General features: G+C 34.6%; 1 protein-coding gene across 1 annotated transcript in view; it reads left to right on the top strand.

Moving 5' to 3' along the window:
- Window positions 1–17,381, top strand: part of LOC128191934 (uncharacterized) — a 128,283-nt gene that overhangs the window by 66,820 nt on the left and 44,082 nt on the right. The window contains 47 exon segments of the mRNA XM_052864310.1: window positions 268–381; window positions 618–731; window positions 982–1,095; window positions 1,355–1,468; window positions 1,742–1,855; window positions 2,092–2,205; window positions 2,456–2,569; window positions 2,829–2,942; window positions 3,216–3,329; window positions 3,566–3,679; window positions 3,930–4,043; window positions 4,303–4,416; window positions 4,690–4,803; window positions 5,040–5,153; window positions 5,404–5,517; window positions 5,777–5,890; window positions 6,164–6,277; window positions 6,514–6,627; window positions 6,878–6,991; window positions 7,251–7,364; window positions 7,638–7,751; window positions 7,988–8,101; window positions 8,352–8,465; window positions 8,725–8,838; window positions 9,112–9,225; window positions 9,462–9,575; window positions 9,826–9,939; window positions 10,199–10,312; window positions 10,586–10,699; window positions 10,936–11,049; window positions 11,300–11,413; window positions 11,673–11,786; window positions 12,060–12,173; window positions 12,410–12,523; window positions 12,774–12,887; window positions 13,147–13,260; window positions 13,534–13,647; window positions 13,884–13,997; window positions 14,248–14,361; window positions 14,621–14,734; window positions 15,008–15,121; window positions 15,358–15,471; window positions 15,722–15,835; window positions 16,095–16,208; window positions 16,482–16,595; window positions 16,832–16,945; window positions 17,196–17,309. Of these exon segments, the coding sequence (XP_052720270.1) occupies window positions 268–381; window positions 618–731; window positions 982–1,095; window positions 1,355–1,468; window positions 1,742–1,855; window positions 2,092–2,205; window positions 2,456–2,569; window positions 2,829–2,942; window positions 3,216–3,329; window positions 3,566–3,679; window positions 3,930–4,043; window positions 4,303–4,416; window positions 4,690–4,803; window positions 5,040–5,153; window positions 5,404–5,517; window positions 5,777–5,890; window positions 6,164–6,277; window positions 6,514–6,627; window positions 6,878–6,991; window positions 7,251–7,364; window positions 7,638–7,751; window positions 7,988–8,101; window positions 8,352–8,465; window positions 8,725–8,838; window positions 9,112–9,225; window positions 9,462–9,575; window positions 9,826–9,939; window positions 10,199–10,312; window positions 10,586–10,699; window positions 10,936–11,049; window positions 11,300–11,413; window positions 11,673–11,786; window positions 12,060–12,173; window positions 12,410–12,523; window positions 12,774–12,887; window positions 13,147–13,260; window positions 13,534–13,647; window positions 13,884–13,997; window positions 14,248–14,361; window positions 14,621–14,734; window positions 15,008–15,121; window positions 15,358–15,471; window positions 15,722–15,835; window positions 16,095–16,208; window positions 16,482–16,595; window positions 16,832–16,945; window positions 17,196–17,309 (5,358 nt within the window).

Genomic DNA, 17,381 nt, shown 5'->3' with positions numbered 1-17,381 from the left:
TCAAAGAACTTAGTATCAGACAAACAAAACCCAAAACCTAGATATCTTAAAGTAGAGGCACCAGTTTCTGCATATGTTTGGGTTTGATTATTTTTACAGTACAATGAATTCTATCTAGTAAGTAGGTTGATAGGCTACATCCTTTACAATCAAAGAATAATGCCAATGATGATAGCTTAGCTCAAAATGTTTTTATTCAAAATAGAAAACACATTTTATTCTATATCTTTCCTTTCAATGTCTTTGTACATGTACTTGATGTTGCAGATATAGATATGTGCTCCGAAAGTCCCTGTAAAAACAACGGTACCTGTTCAAATCTTATCAATCACTACCACTGCGACTGTGGTGCTGGATTCAATGGAACAAATTGCGAAATCGGTAAGAATTCCTTGTACAACATAAGTCTTGCATCAAGCTGTAAAAGATGATTTTATTATGATTATTGTTTACGAGATGTTGAACAAAGTACTTGAGTAGGTGGGTCTACCGCCAATTTTTTGGTTCCATCCCATCACTTCATTAATGCAATGGAAGAAATATAGACAGTTCCAAATCTGAGGGCTGATATAATGCATTTGATTCCCTGCACTACAAAATCGAACTTGATATTGTAGATATCGATGAGTGCTCCAGCGGTCCCTGTCAAAACAATGGAACCTGTCAAAACCTCGTCAATCACTACCAATGCGAATGTGTTGCTGGATTTAACGGAACAAATTGTGAAAACAGTTCGTACTTTCGTAACTATATTACTTGATAATACACTGCAAAATGGTTTCTTATGTTGAGTTTGAAGGATTTTTCTTGATTTAGTCATTTGATCGATGGTGATTGCAACTGATAGATGGATCTTGATTTGTATTTTTTTCTTGATGAATCAAGGAAACTGTAGCAAGCAATCGTAGCTTTGCAGTTCAAGAGCAGGCATAAGACTGTAGAAGTAATTAGTAGAAACTGAATGATTATCATTATTCACAGATATCAAGGAATGCTTTGCTGGTCTCTGTGAAAATAATGGAACTTGTAGAGACCTGATCAATAGGTACGAGTGCGACTGTGTTTCGGGATTTAATGGGACACATTGTGAAAACAGTAAGTTCTACGCATATAATGTGAAACAAATTTCAAAATGAATATATTTTAGAAGAGATCAGTAAAGAATGACCATCTTCTGAATGTGCTTCTGTTGATTTTCAATGCAACCATTTCTGAAATCTTTGATTTGATTGTTTATTCTGTTGATAAGAACAAATGTTGAAATGGTGATAATTTGGATTTTCATGCCATAAATTGAGGAAAGTAGAATGCGGTTATATCTTGCTGATCAATGAGTTGGTACTTGATATTGAAGATATCGATGATTGCACCCCAAATATCTGCAAAAACAATGGGACTTGTAAAGACCTTGTCAACACCTACCACTGTGAATGTGTTTCTGGATTCAATGGGACAGAATGTGAAAACAGTATGTTCAAAGAACTTAGTATCAGACAAACAAAACCCAAAACCTAGATATCTTAAAGTAGAGGCACCAGTTTCTGCATATGTTTGGGTTTGATTATTTTTACAGTACAATGAATTCTATCTAGTAAGTAGGTTGATAGGCTACATCCTTTACAATCAAAGAATAATGCCAATGATGATAGCTTTGTTCAAAATGTTTTTATTCAAAATAGAAAACACATTTTATTCTATATCTTTCCTTTCAATGTCTTTGTACATGTACTTGATGTTGCAGATATAGATATGTGCTCCGAAAGTCCCTGTAAAAACAACGGTACCTGTTCAAATCTTATCAATCACTACCACTGCGACTGTGTTGCTGGATTCAATGGAACAAATTGCGAAATCGGTAAGAATTCCTTGTACAACATAAGTCTTGCATCAAGCTGTAAAAGATGATTTTATTATGATTATTGTTTACGAGATGTTGAACAAAGTACTTGAGTAGGTGGGTCTACCGCCAATTTTTTGGTTCCATCCCATCACTTCATTAATGCAATGGAAGAAATATAGACAGTTCCAAATCTGAGGGCTGATATAATGCATTTGATTCCCTGCACTACAAAATCGAACTTGATATTGTAGATATCGATGAGTGCTCCAGCGGTCCCTGTCAAAACAATGGAACCTGTCAAAACCTCGTCAATCACTACCAATGCGAATGTGTTGCTGGATTTAACGGAACAAATTGTGAAAACAGTTCGTACTTTCGTAACTATATTACTTGATAATACACTGCAAAATGGTTTCTTATGTTGAGTTTGAAGGATTTTTCTTGATTTAGTCATTTGATCGATGGTGATTGCAACTGATAGATGGATCTTGATTTGTAATTTTTTCTTGATGAATCAAGGAAACTGTAGCAAGCAATCGTAGCTTTGCAGTTCAAGAGCAGGCATAAGACTGTAGAAGTAATTAGTAGAAACTGATTGATTATCATTATTCACAGATATCAAGGAATGCTTTGCTGGTCTCTGTGAAAATAATGGAACTTGTAGAGACCTGATCAATAGGTACGAGTGCGACTGTGTTTCGGGATTTAATGGGACACATTGTGAAAACAGTAAGTTCTACGCATATAATGTGAAACAAATTTCAAAATGAATATATTTTAGAAGAGATCAGTAAAGAATGACCATCTTCTGAATGTGCTTCTGTTGATTTTTAATGCAACCATTTCTGAAATCTTTGATTTGATTGTTTATTCTGTTGATAAGAACAAATGTTGAAATGGTGATAATTTGGATGTTCATGCCATAAATTGAGGAAAGTAGAATGCGGTTATATCTTGCTGATCAATGAGTTGGTACTTGATATTGAAGATATCGATGATTGCACCCCAAATATCTGCAAAAACAATGGGACTTGTAAAGACCTTGTCAACACCTACCACTGTGAATGTGTTTCTGGATTCAATGGGACAGAATGTGAAAACAGTATGTTCAAAGAACTTAGTATCAGACAAACAAAACCCAAAACCTAGATATCTTAAAGTAGAGGCACCAGTTTCTGCATATGTTTGGGTTTGATTATTTTTACAGTACAATGAATTCTATCTAGTAAGTAGGTTGATAGGCTACATCCTTTACAATCAAAGAATAATGCCAATGATGATAGCTTTGTTCAAAATGTTTTTATTCAAAATAGAAAACACATTTTATTCTATATCTTTCCTTTCAATGTCTTTGTACATGTACTTGATGTTGCAGATATAGATATGTGCTCCGAAAGTCCCTGTAAAAACAACGGTACCTGTTCAAATCTTATCAATCACTACCACTGCGACTGTGTTGCTGGATTCAATGGAACAAATTGCGAAATCGGTAAGAATTCCTTGTACAACATAAGTCTTGCATCAAGCTGTAAAAGATGATTTTATTATGATTATTGTTTACGAGATGTTGAACAAAGTACTTGAGTAGGTGGGTCTACCGCCAATTTTTTGGTTCCATCCCATCACTTCATTAATGCAATGGAAGAAATATAGACAGTTCCAAATCTGAGGGCTGATATAATGCATTTGATTCCCTGCACTACAAAATCGAACTTGATATTGTAGATATCGATGAGTGCTCCAGCGGTCCCTGTCAAAACAATGGAACCTGTCAAAACCTCGTCAATCACTACCAATGCGAATGTGTTGCTGGATTTAACGGAACAAATTGTGAAAACAGTTCGTACTTTCGTAACTATATTACTTGATAATACACTGCAAAATGGTTTCTTATGTTGAGTTTGAAGGATTTTTCTTGATTTAGTCATTTGATCGATGGTGATTGCAACTGATAGATGGATCTTGATTTGTAATTTTTTCTTGATGAATCAAGGAAACTGTAGCAAGCAATCGTAGCTTTGCAGTTCAAGAGCAGGCATAAGACTGTAGAAGTAATTAGTAGAAACTGAATGATTATCATTATTCACAGATATCAAGGAATGCTTTGCTGGTCTCTGTGAAAATAATGGAACTTGTAGAGACCTGATCAATAGGTACGAGTGCGACTGTGTTTCGGGATTTAATGGGACACATTGTGAAAACAGTAAGTTCTACGCATATAATGTGAAACAAATTTCAAAATGAATATATTTTAGAAGAGATCAGTAAAGAATGACCATCTTCTGAATGTGCTTCTGTTGATTTTCAATGCAACCATTTTTGAAATCTTTGATTTGATTGTTTATTCTGTTGATAAGAACAAATGTTGAAATGGTGATAATTTGGATTTTCATGCCATAAATTGAGGAAAGTAGAATGCGGTTATATCTTGCTGATCAATGAGTTGGTACTTGATATTGAAGATATCGATGATTGCACCCCAAATATCTGCAAAAACAATGGGACTTGTAAAGACCTTGTCAACACCTACCACTGTGAATGTGTTTCTGGATTCAATGGGACAGAATGTGAAAACAGTATGTTCAAAGAACTTAGTATCAGACAAACAAAACCCAAAACCTAGATATCTTAAAGTAGAGGCACCAGTTTCTGCATATGTTTGGGTTTGATTATTTTTACAGTACAATGAATTCTATCTAGTAAGTAGGTTGATAGGCTACATCCTTTACAATCAAAGAATAATGCCAATGATGATAGCTTTGTTCAAAATGTTTTTATTCAAAATAGAAAACACATTTTATTCTATATCTTTCCTTTCAATGTCTTTGTACATGTACTTGATGTTGCAGATATAGATATGTGCTCCGAAAGTCCCTGTAAAAACAACGGTACCTGTTCAAATCTTATCAATCACTACCACTGCGACTGTGTTGCTGGATTCAATGGAACAAATTGCGAAATCGGTAAGAATTCCTTGTACAACATAAGTCTTGCATCAAGCTGTAAAAGATGATTTTATTATGATTATTGTTTACGAGATGTTGAACAAAGTACTTGAGTAGGTGGGTCTACCGCCAATTTTTTGGTTCCATCCCATCACTTCATTAATGCAATGGAAGAAATATAGACAGTTCTAAATCTGAGGGCTGATATAATGCATTTGATTCCCTGCACTACAAAATCGAACTTGATATTGTAGATATCGATGAGTGCTCCAGCGGTCCCTGTCAAAACAATGGAACCTGTCAAAACCTCGTCAATCACTACCAATGCAAATGTATTGCTGGATTTAACGGAACAAATTGTGAAAACAGTTCGTACTTTCGTAACTATATTACTTGATAATACACTGCAAAATGGTTTCTTATGTTGAGTTTGAAGGATTTTTCTTGATTTAGTCATTTGATCGATGGTGATTGCAACTGATAGATGGATCTTGATTTGTAATTTTTTCTTGATGAATCAAGGAAACTGTAGCAAGCAATCGTAGCTTTGCAGTTCAAGAGCAGGCATAAGACTGTAGAAGTAATTAGTAGAAACTGAATGATTATCATTATTCACAGATATCAAGGAATGCTTTGCTGGTCTCTGTGAAAATAATGGAACTTGTAGAGACCTGATCAATAGGTACGAGTGCGACTGTGTTTCGGGATTTAATGGGACACATTGTGAAAACAGTAAGTTCTACGCATATAATGTGAAACAAATTTCAAAATGAAAATATTTTAGAAGAGATCAGTAAAGAATGACCATCTTCTGAATGTGCTTCTGTTGATTTTCAATGCAACCATTTTTGAAATCTTTGATTTGATTGTTTATTCTGTTGATAAGAACAAATGTTGAAATGGTGATAATTTGGATTTTCATGCCATAAATTGAGGAAAGTAGAATGCGGTTATATCTTGCTGATCAATGAGTTGGTACTTGATATTGAAGATATCGATGATTGCACCCCAAATATCTGCAAAAACAATGGGACTTGTAAAGACCTTGTCAACACCTACCACTGTGAATGTGTTTCTGGATTCAATGGGACAGAATGTGAAAACAGTATGTTCAAAGAACTTAGTATCAGACAAACAAAACCCAAAACCTAGATATCTTAAAGTAGAGGCACCAGTTTCTGCATATGTTTGGGTTTGATTATTTTTACAGTACAATGAATTCTATCTAGTAAGTAGGTTGATAGGCTACATCCTTTACAATCAAAGAATAATGCCAATGATGATAGCTTTGTTCAAAATGTTTTTATTCAAAATAGAAAACACATTTTATTCTATATCTTTCCTTTCAATGTCTTTGTACATGTACTTGATGTTGCAGATATAGATATGTGCTCCGAAAGTCCCTGTAAAAACAACGGTACCTGTTCAAATCTTATCAATCACTACCACTGCGACTGTGTTGCTGGATTCAATGGAACAAATTGCGAAATCGGTAAGAATTCCTTGTACAACATAAGTCTTGCATCAAGCTGTAAAAGATGATTTTATTATGATTATTGTTTACGAGATGTTGAACAAAGTACTTGAGTAGGTGGGTCTACCGCCAATTTTTTGGTTCCATCCCATCACTTCATTAATGCAATGGAAGAAATATAGACAGTTCTAAATCTGAGGGCTGATATAATGCATTTGATTCCCTGCACTACAAAATCGAACTTGATATTGTAGATATCGATGAGTGCTCCAGCGGTCCCTGTCAAAACAATGGAACCTGTCAAAACCTCGTCAATCACTACCAATGCAAATGTATTGCTGGATTTAACGGAACAAATTGTGAAAACAGTTCGTACTTTCGTAACTATATTACTTGATAATACACTGCAAAATGGTTTCTTATGTTGAGTTTGAAGGATTTTTCTTGATTTAGTCATTTGATCGATGGTGATTGCAACTGATAGATGGATCTTGATTTGTAATTTTTTCTTGATGAATCAAGGAAACTGTAGCAAGCAATCGTAGCTTTGCAGTTCAAGAGCAGGCATAAGACTGTAGAAGTAATTAGTAGAAACTGAATGATTATCATTATTCACAGATATCAAGGAATGCTTTGCTGGTCTCTGTGAAAATAATGGAACTTGTAGAGACCTGATCAATAGGTACGAGTGCGACTGTGTTTCGGGATTTAATGGGACACATTGTGAAAACAGTAAGTTCTACGCATATAATGTGAAACAAATTTCAAAATGAAAATATTTTAGAAGAGATCAGTAAAGAATGACCATCTTCTGAATGTGCTTCTGTTGATTTTCAATGCAACCATTTTTGAAATCTTTGATTTGATTGTTTATTCTGTTGATAAGAACAAATGTTGAAATGGTGATAATTTGGATTTTCATGCCATAAATTGAGGAAAGTAGAATGCGGTTATATCTTGCTGATCAATGAGTTGGTACTTGATATTGAAGATATCGATGATTGCACCCCAAATATCTGCAAAAACAATGGGACTTGTAAAGACCTTGTCAACACCTACCACTGTGAATGTGTTTCTGGATTCAATGGGACAGAATGTGAAAACAGTATGTTCAAAGAACTTAGTATCAGACAAACAAAACCCAAAACCTAGATATCTTAAAGTAGAGGCACCAGTTTCTGCATATGTTTGGGTTTGATTATTTTTACAGTACAATGAATTCTATCTAGTAAGTAGGTTGATAGGCTACATCCTTTACAATCAAAGAATAATGCCAATGATGATAGCTTAGCTCAAAATGTTTTTATTAAAAATAGAAAACACATTTTATTCTATATCTTTCCTTTCAATGTCTTTGTACATGTACTTGATGTTGCAGATATAGATATGTGCTCCGAAAGTCCCTGTAAAAACAACGGTACCTGTTCAAATCTTATCAATCACTACCACTGCGACTGTGGTGCTGGATTCAATGGAACAAATTGCGAAATCGGTAAGAATTCCTTGTACAACATAAGTCTTGCATCAAGCTGTAAAAGATGATTTTATTATGATTATTGTTTACGAGATGTTGAACAAAGTACTTGAGTAGGTTGGTCTACCGCCAATTTTTTGGTTCCATCCCATCACTTCATTAATGCAATGGAAGAAATATAGACAGTTCCAAATCTGAGGGCTGATATAATGCATTTGATTCCCTGCACTACAAAACCGAACTTGATATTGTAGATATCGATGAGTGCTCCAGCGGTCCCTGTCAAAACAATGGAACCTGTCAAAACCTCGTCAATCACTACCAATGCGAATGTGTTGCTGGATTTAACGGAACAAATTGTGAAAACAGTTCGTACTTTCGTAACTATATTACTTGATAATACACTGCAAAATGGTTTCTTATGTTGAGTTTGAAGGATTTTTCTTGATTTAGTCATTTGATCGATGGTGATTGCAACTGATAGATGGATCTTGATTTGTAATTTTTTCTTGATGAATCAAGGAAACTGTAGCAAGCAATCGTAGCTTTGCAGTTCAAGAGCAGGCATAAGACTGTAGAAGTAATTAGTAGAAACTGAATGATTATCATTATTCACAGATATCAAGGAATGCTTTGCTGGTCTCTGTGAAAATAATGGAACTTGTAGAGACCTGATCAATAGGTACGAGTGCGACTGTGTTTCGGGATTTAATGGGACACATTGTGAAAACAGTAAGTTCTACGCATATAATGTGAAACAAATTTCAAAATGAATATATTTTAGAAGAGATCAGTAAAGAATGACCATCTTCTGAATGTGCTTCTGTTGATTTTCAATGCAACCATTTTTGAAATCTTTGATTTGATTGTTTATTCTGTTGATAAGAACAAATGTTGAAATGGTGATAATTTGGATTTTCATGCCATAAATTGAGGAAAGTAGAATGCGGTTATATCTTGCTGATCAATGAGTTGGTACTTGATATTGAAGATATCGATGATTGCACCCCAAATATCTGCAAAAACAATGGGACTTGTAAAGACCTTGTCAACACCTACCACTGTGAATGTGTTTCTGGATTCAATGGGACAGAATGTGAAAACAGTATGTTCAAAGAACTTAGTATCAGACAAACAAAACCCAAAACCTAGATATCTTAAAGTAGAGGCACCAGTTTCTGCAAATGTTTGGGTTTGATTATTTTTACAGTACAATGAATTCTATCTAGTAAGTAGGTTGATAGGCTACATCCTTTACAATCAAAGAATAATGCCAATGATGATAGCTTTGTTCAAAATGTTTTTATTCAAAATAGAAAACACATTTTATTCTATATCTTTCCTTTCAATGTCTTTGTACATGTACTTGATGTTGCAGATATAGATATGTGCTCCGAAAGTCCCTGTAAAAACAACGGTACCTGTTCAAATCTTATCAATCACTACCACTGCGACTGTGTTGCTGGATTCAATGGAACAAATTGCGAAATCGGTAAGAATTCCTTGTACAACATAAGTCTTGCATCAAGCTGTAAAAGATGATTTTATTATGATTATTGTTTACGAGATGTTGAACAAAGTACTTGAGTAGGTGGGTCTACCGCCAATTTTTTGGTTCCATCCCATCACTTCATTAATGCAATGGAAGAAATATAGACAGTTCTAAATCTGAGGGCTGATATAATGCATTTGATTCCCTGCACTACAAAATCGAACTTGATATTGTAGATATCGATGAGTGCTCCAGCGGTCCCTGTCAAAACAATGGAACCTGTCAAAACCTCGTCAATCACTACCAATGCAAATGTATTGCTGGATTTAACGGAACAAATTGTGAAAACAGTTCGTACTTTCGTAACTATATTACTTGATAATACACTGCAAAATGGTTTCTTATGTTGAGTTTGAAGGATTTTTCTTGATTTAGTCATTTGATCGATGGTGATTGCAACTGATAGATGGATCTTGATTTGTAATTTTTTCTTGATGAATCAAGGAAACTGTAGCAAGCAATCGTAGCTTTGCAGTTCAAGAGCAGGCATAAGACTGTAGAAGTAATTAGTAGAAACTGAATGATTATCATTATTCACAGATATCAAGGAATGCTTTGCTGGTCTCTGTGAAAATAATGGAACTTGTAGAGACCTGATCAATAGGTACGAGTGCGACTGTGTTTCGGGATTTAATGGGACACATTGTGAAAACAGTAAGTTCTACGCATATAATGTGAAACAAATTTCAAAATGAATATATTTTAGAAGAGATCAGTAAAGAATGACCATCTTCTGAATGTGCTTCTGTTGATTTTCAATGCAACCATTTTTGAAATCTTTGATTTGATTGTTTATTCTGTTGATAAGAACAAATGTTGAAATGGTGATAATTTGGATTTTCATGCCATAAATTGAGGAAAGTAGAATGCGGTTATATCTTGCTGATCAATGAGTTGGTACTTGATATTGAAGATATCGATGATTGCACCCCAAATATCTGCAAAAACAATGGGACTTGTAAAGACCTTGTCAACACCTACCACTGTGAATGTGTTTCTGGATTCAATGGGACAGAATGTGAAAACAGTATGTTCAAAGAACTTAGTATCAGACAAACAAAACCCAAAACCTAGATATCTTAAAGTAGAGGCACCAGTTTCTGCATATGTTTGGGTTTGATTATTTTTACAGTACAATGAATTCTATCTAGTAAGTAGGTTGATAGGCTACATCCTTTACAATCAAAGAATAATGCCAATGATGATAGCTTTGTTCAAAATGTTTTTATTCAAAATAGAAAACACATTTTATTCTATATCTTTCCTTTCAATGTCTTTGTACATGTACTTGATGTTGCAGATATAGATATGTGCTCCGAAAGTCCCTGTAAAAACAACGGTACCTGTTCAAATCTTATCAATCACTACCACTGCGACTGTGTTGCTGGATTCAATGGAACAAATTGCGAAATCGGTAAGAATTCCTTGTACAACATAAGTCTTGCATCAAGCTGTAAAAGATGATTTTATTATGATTATTGTTTACGAGATGTTGAACAAAGTACTTGAGTAGGTGGGTCTACCGCCAATTTTTTGGTTCCATCCCATCACTTCATTAATGCAATGGAAGAAATATAGACAGTTCTAAATCTGAGGGCTGATATAATGCATTTGATTCCCTGCACTACAAAATCGAACTTGATATTGTAGATATCGATGAGTGCTCCAGCGGTCCCTGTCAAAACAATGGAACCTGTCAAAACCTCGTCAATCACTACCAATGCAAATGTATTGCTGGATTTAACGGAACAAATTGTGAAAACAGTTCGTACTTTCGTAACTATATTACTTGATAATACACTGCAAAATGGTTTCTTATGTTGAGTTTGAAGGATTTTTCTTGATTTAGTCATTTGATCGATGGTGATTGCAACTGATAGATGGATCTTGATTTGTAATTTTTTCTTGATGAATCAAGGAAACTGTAGCAAGCAATCGTAGCTTTGCAGTTCAAGAGCAGGCATAAGACTGTAGAAGTAATTAGTAGAAACTGAATGATTATCATTATTCACAGATATCAAGGAATGCTTTGCTGGTCTCTGTGAAAATAATGGAACTTGTAGAGACCTGATCAATAGGTACGAGTGCGACTGTGTTTCGGGATTTAATGGGACACATTGTGAAAACAGTAAGTTCTACGCATATAATGTGAAACAAATTTCAAAATGAAAATATTTTAGAAGAGATCAGTAAAGAATGACCATCTTCTGAATGTGCTTCTGTTGATTTTCAATGCAACCATTTTTGAAATCTTTGATTTGATTGTTTATTCTGTTGATAAGAACAAATGTTGAAATGGTGATAATTTGGATTTTCATGCCATAAATTGAGGAAAGTAGAATGCGGTTATATCTTGCTGATCAATGAGTTGGTACTTGATATTGAAGATATCGATGATTGCACCCCAAATATCTGCAAAAACAATGGGACTTGTAAAGACCTTGTCAACACCTACCACTGTGAATGTGTTTCTGGATTCAATGGGACAGAATGTGAAAACAGTATGTTCAAAGAACTTAGTATCAGACAAACAAAACCCAAAACCTAGATATCTTAAAGTAGAGGCACCAGTTTCTGCATATGTTTGGGTTTGATTATTTTTACAGTACAATGAATTCTATCTAGTAAGTAGGTTGATAGGCTACATCCTTTACAATCAAAGAATAATGCCAATGATGATAGCTTTGTTCAAAATGTTTTTATTCAAAATAGAAAACACATTTTATTCTATATCTTTCCTTTCAATGTCTTTGTACATGTACTTGATGTTGCAGATATAGATATGTGCTCCGAAAGTCCCTGTAAAAACAACGGTACCTGTTCAAATCTTATCAATCACTACCACTGCGACTGTGTTGCTGGATTCAATGGAACAAATTGCGAAATCGGTAAGAATTCCTTGTACAACATAAGTCTTGCATCAAGCTGTAAAAGATGATTTTATTATGATTATTGTTTACGAGATGTTGAACAAAGTACTTGAGTAGGTGGGTCTACCGCCAATTTTTTGGTTCCATCCCATCACTTCATTAATGCAATGGAAGAAATATAGACAGTTCTAAATCTGAGGGCTGATATAATGCATTTGATTCCCTGCACTACAAAATCGAACTTGATATTGTAGATATCGATGAGTGCTCCAGCGGTCCCTGTCAAAACAATGGAACCTGTCAAAACCTCGTCAATCACTACCAATGCAAATGTATTGCTGGATTTAACGGAACAAATTGTGAAAACAGTTCGTACTTTCGTAACTATATTACTTGATAATACACTGCAAAATGGTTTCTTATGTTGAGTTTGAAGGATTTTTCTTGATTTAGTCATTTGATCGATGGTGATTGCAACTGATAGATGGATCTTGATTTGTAATTTTTTCTTGATGAATCAAGGAAACTGTAGCAAGCAATCGTAGCTTTGCAGTTCAAGAGCAGGCATAAGACTGTAGAAGTAATTAGTAGAAACTGAATGATTATCATTATTCACAGATATCAAGGAATGCTTTGCTGGTCTCTGTGAAAATAATGGAACTTGTAGAGACCTGATCAATAGGTACGAGTGCGACTGTGTTTCGGGATTTAATGGGACACATTGTGAAAACAGTAAGTTCTACGCATATAATGTGAAACAAATTTCAAAATGAAAATATTTTAGAAGAGATCAGTAAAGAATGACCATCTTCTGAATGTGCTTCTGTTGATTTTCAATGCAACCATTTTTGAAATCTTTGATTTGATTGTTTATTCTGTTGATAAGAACAAATGTTGAAATGGTGATAATTTGGATTTTCATGCCATAAATTGAGGAAAGTAGAATGCGGTTATATCTTGCTGATCAATGAGTTGGTACTTGATATTGAAGATATCGATGATTGCACCCCAAATATCTGCAAAAACAATGGGACTTGTAAAGACCTTGTCCACACCTACCACTGTGAATGTGTTTCTGGATTCAATGGGACAGAATGTGAAAACAGTATGTTCAAAGAACTTAGTATCAGACAAACAAAACCCAAAACCTAGATATCTTAAAGTAGAGGCACCAGTTTCTGCATATGTTTGGGTTTGATTATTTTTACAGTACAATGAATTCTATCTAGTAAGTAGGTTGATAGGCTACATCCTTTACAATCAAAGAATAATGCCAATGATGATAGCTTAGCTCAAAATGTTTTTATTAAAAATAGAAAACACATTTTATTCTATATCTTTCCTTTCAATGTCTTTGTACATGTACTTGATGTTGCAGATATAGATATGTGCTCCGAAAGTCCCTGTAAAAACAACGGTACCTGTTCAAATCTTATCAATCACTACCACTGCGACTGTGGTGCTGGATTCAATGGAACAAATTGCGAAATCGGTAAGAATTCCTTGTACAACATAAGTCTTGCATCAAGCTGTAAAAGATGATTTTATTATGATTATTGTTTACGAGATGTTGAACAAAGTACTTGAGTAGGTTGGTCTACCGCCAATTTTTTGGTTCCATCCCATCACTTCATTAATGCAATGGAAGAAATATAGACAGTTCCAAATCTGAGGGCTGATATAATGCATTTGATTCCCTGCACTACAAAACCGAACTTGATATTGTAGATATCGATGAGTGCTCCAGCGGTCCCTGTCAAAACAATGGAACCTGTCAAAACCTCGTCAATCACTACCAATGCGAATGTGTTGCTGGATTTAACGGAACAAATTGTGAAAACAGTTCGTACTTTCGTAACTATATTACTTGATAATACACTGCAAAATGGTTTCTTATGTTGAGTTTGAAGGATTTTTCTTGATTTAGTCATTTGATCGATGGTGATTGCAACTGATAGATGGATCTTGATTTGTAATTTTTTCTTGATGAATCAAGGAAACTGTAGCAAGCAATCGTAGCTTTGCAGTTCAAGAGCAGGCATAAGACTGTAGAAGTAATTAGTAGAAACTGAATGATTATCATTATTCACAGATATCAAGGAATGCTTTGCTGGTCTCTGTGAAAATAATGGAACTTGTAGAGACCTGATCAATAGGTACGAGTGCGACTGTGTTTCGGGATTTAATGGGACACATTGTGAAAACAGTAAGTTCTACGCATATAATGTGAAACAAATTTCAAAATGAATATATTTTAGAAGAGATCAGTAAAGAATGACCATCTTCTGAATGTGCTTCTGTTGATTTTCAATGCAACCATTTTTGAAATCTTTGATTTGATTGTTTATTCTGTTGATAAGAACAAATGTTGAAATGGTGATAATTTGGATTTTCATGCCATAAATTGAGGAAAGTAGAATGCGGTTATATCTTGCTGATCAATGAGTTGGTACTTGATATTGAAGATATCGATGATTGCACCCCAAATATCTGCAAAAACAATGGGACTTGTAAAGACCTTGTCAACACCTACCACTGTGAATGTGTTTCTGGATTCAATGGGACAGAATGTGAAAACAGTATGTTCAAAGAACTTAGTATCAGACAAACAAAACCCAAAACCTAGATATCTTAAAGTAGAGGCACCAGTTTCTGCATATGTTTGGGTTTGATTATTTTTACAGTACAATGAATTCTATCTAGTAAGTAGGTTGATAGGCTACATCCTTTACAATCAAAGAATAATGCCAATGATGATAGCTTTGTTCAAAATGTTTTTATTCAAAATAGAAAACACATTTTATTCTATATCTTTCCTTTCAATGTCTTTGTACATGTACTTGATGTTGCAGATATAGATATGTGCTCCGAAAGTCCCTGTAAAAACAACGGTACCTGTTCAAATCTTATCAATCACTACCACTGCGACTGTGGTGCTGGATTCAATGGAACAAATTGCGAAATCGGTAAGAATTCCTTGTACAACATAAGTCTTGCATCAAGCTGTAAAAGATGATTTTATTATGATTATTGTTTACGAGATGTTGAACAAAGTACTTGAGTAGGTGGGTCTACCGCCAATTTTTTGGTTCCATCCCATCACTTCATTAATGCAATGGAAGAAATATAGACAGTTCCAAATCTGAGGGCTGATATAATGCATTTGATTCCCTGCACTACAAAATCGAACTTGATATTGTAGATATCGATGAGTGCTCCAGCGGTCCCTGTCAAAACAATGGAACCTGTCAAAACCTCGTCAATCACTACCAATGCGAATGTGTTGCTGGATTTAACGGAACAAATTGTGAAAACAGTTCGTACTTTCGTAACTATATTACTTGATAATACACTGCAAAATGGTTTCTTATGTTGAGTTTGTAGGATTTTTCTTGATTTAGTCATTTGATCGATGGTGATTGCAACTGATAGATGGATCTTGATTTGTAATTTTTTCTTGATGAATCAAGGAAACTGTAGCAAGCAATCGTAGCTTTGCAGTTCAAGAGCAGGCATAAGACTGTAGAAGTAATTAGTAGAAACTGATTGATTATCATTATTCACAGATATCAAGGAATGCTTTGCTGGTCTCTGTGAAAATAATGGAACTTGTAGAGACCTGATCAATAGGTACGAGTGCGACTGTGTTTCGGGATTTAATGGGACACATTGTGAAAACAGTAAGTTCTACGCATATAATGTGAAACAAATTTCAAAATGAATATATTTTAGAAGAGATCAGTAAAGAATGACCATCTTCTGAGTGTGCTTCTGTTGATTTTTAATGCAACCATTTCTGAAATCTTTGATTTGATTGTTTATTCTGTTGATAAGAACAAATGTTGAAATGGTGATAATTTGGATGTTCATGCCATAAATTGAGGAAAGTAGAATGCGGTTATATCTTGCTGATCAATGAGTTGGTACTTGATATTGAAGATATCGATGATTGCACCCCAAATATCTGCAAAAACAATGGGACTTGTAAAGACCTTGTCAACACCTACCACTGTGAATGTGTTTCTGGATTCAATGGGACAGAATGTGAAAACAGTATGTTCAAAGAACTTAGTATCAGACAAACAAAACCCAAAACCTAGATATCTTAAAGTAGAGGCACCAGTTTCTGCATATGTTTGGGTTTGATTATTTTTACAGTACAATGAATTCTATCTAGTAAGTAGGTTGATAGGCTACATCCTTTACAATCAAAGAATAATGCCAATGATGATAGCTTTGTTCAAAATGTTTTTATTAAAAATAGAAAACACATTTTATTCTATATCTTTCCTTTCAATGTCTTTGTACATGTACTTGATGTTGCAGATATAGATATGTGCTCCGAAAGTCCCTGTAAAAACAACGGTACCTGTTCAAATCTTATCAATCACTACCACTGCGACTGTGTTGCTGGATTCAATGGAACAAATTGCGAAATCGGTAAGAATTCCTTGTACAACATAAGTCTTGCATCAAGCTGTAAAAGATGATTTTATTATGATTATTGTTTACGAGATGTTGAACAAAGTACTTGAGTAGGTGGGTCTACCGCCAATTTTTTGGTTCCATCCCATCACTTCATTAATGCAATGGAAGAAATATAGACAGTTCCAAATCTGAGGGCTGATATAATGCATTTGATTCCCTGCACTACAAAATCGAACTTGATATTGTAGATATCGATGAGTGCTCCAGCGGTCCCTGTCAAAACAATGGAACCTGTCAAAACCTCGTCAATCACTACCAATGCGAATGTGTTGCTGGATTTAACGGAACAAATTGTGAAAACAGTTCGTACTTTCGTAACTATATTACTTGATAATACACTGCAAAATGGTTTCTTATGTTGAGTTTGAAGGATTTTTCTTGATTTAGTCATTTGATCGATGGTGATTGCAACTGATAGATGGATCTTGATTTGTAATTTTTTCTTGATGAATCAAGGAAACTGTAGCAAGCAATCGTAGCTTTGCAGTTCAAGAGCAGGCATAAGACTGTAGAAGTAATTAGTAGAAACTGAATGATTATCATTATTCACAGATATCAAGGAATGCTTTGCTGGTCTCTGTGAAAATAATGGAACTTGTAGAGACCTGATCAATAGGTACGAGTGCGACTGTGTTTCGGGATTTAATGGGACACATTGTGAAAACAGTAAGTTCTACGCATATAATGTGAAACAAATTTCAAAATGAATATATTTTAGAAGAGATCAGTAAAGAATGA

Source organism: Crassostrea angulata, chromosome 1 (assembly GCF_025612915.1).
Source record: "Crassostrea angulata isolate pt1a10 chromosome 1, ASM2561291v2, whole genome shotgun sequence".
NCBI lineage: Eukaryota > Metazoa > Mollusca > Bivalvia > Ostreida > Ostreidae > Magallana > Magallana angulata.
The sequence above is the reverse complement of the archived record's forward strand: the minus strand, read 5'-3'. Positions and strand labels throughout refer to the sequence as shown.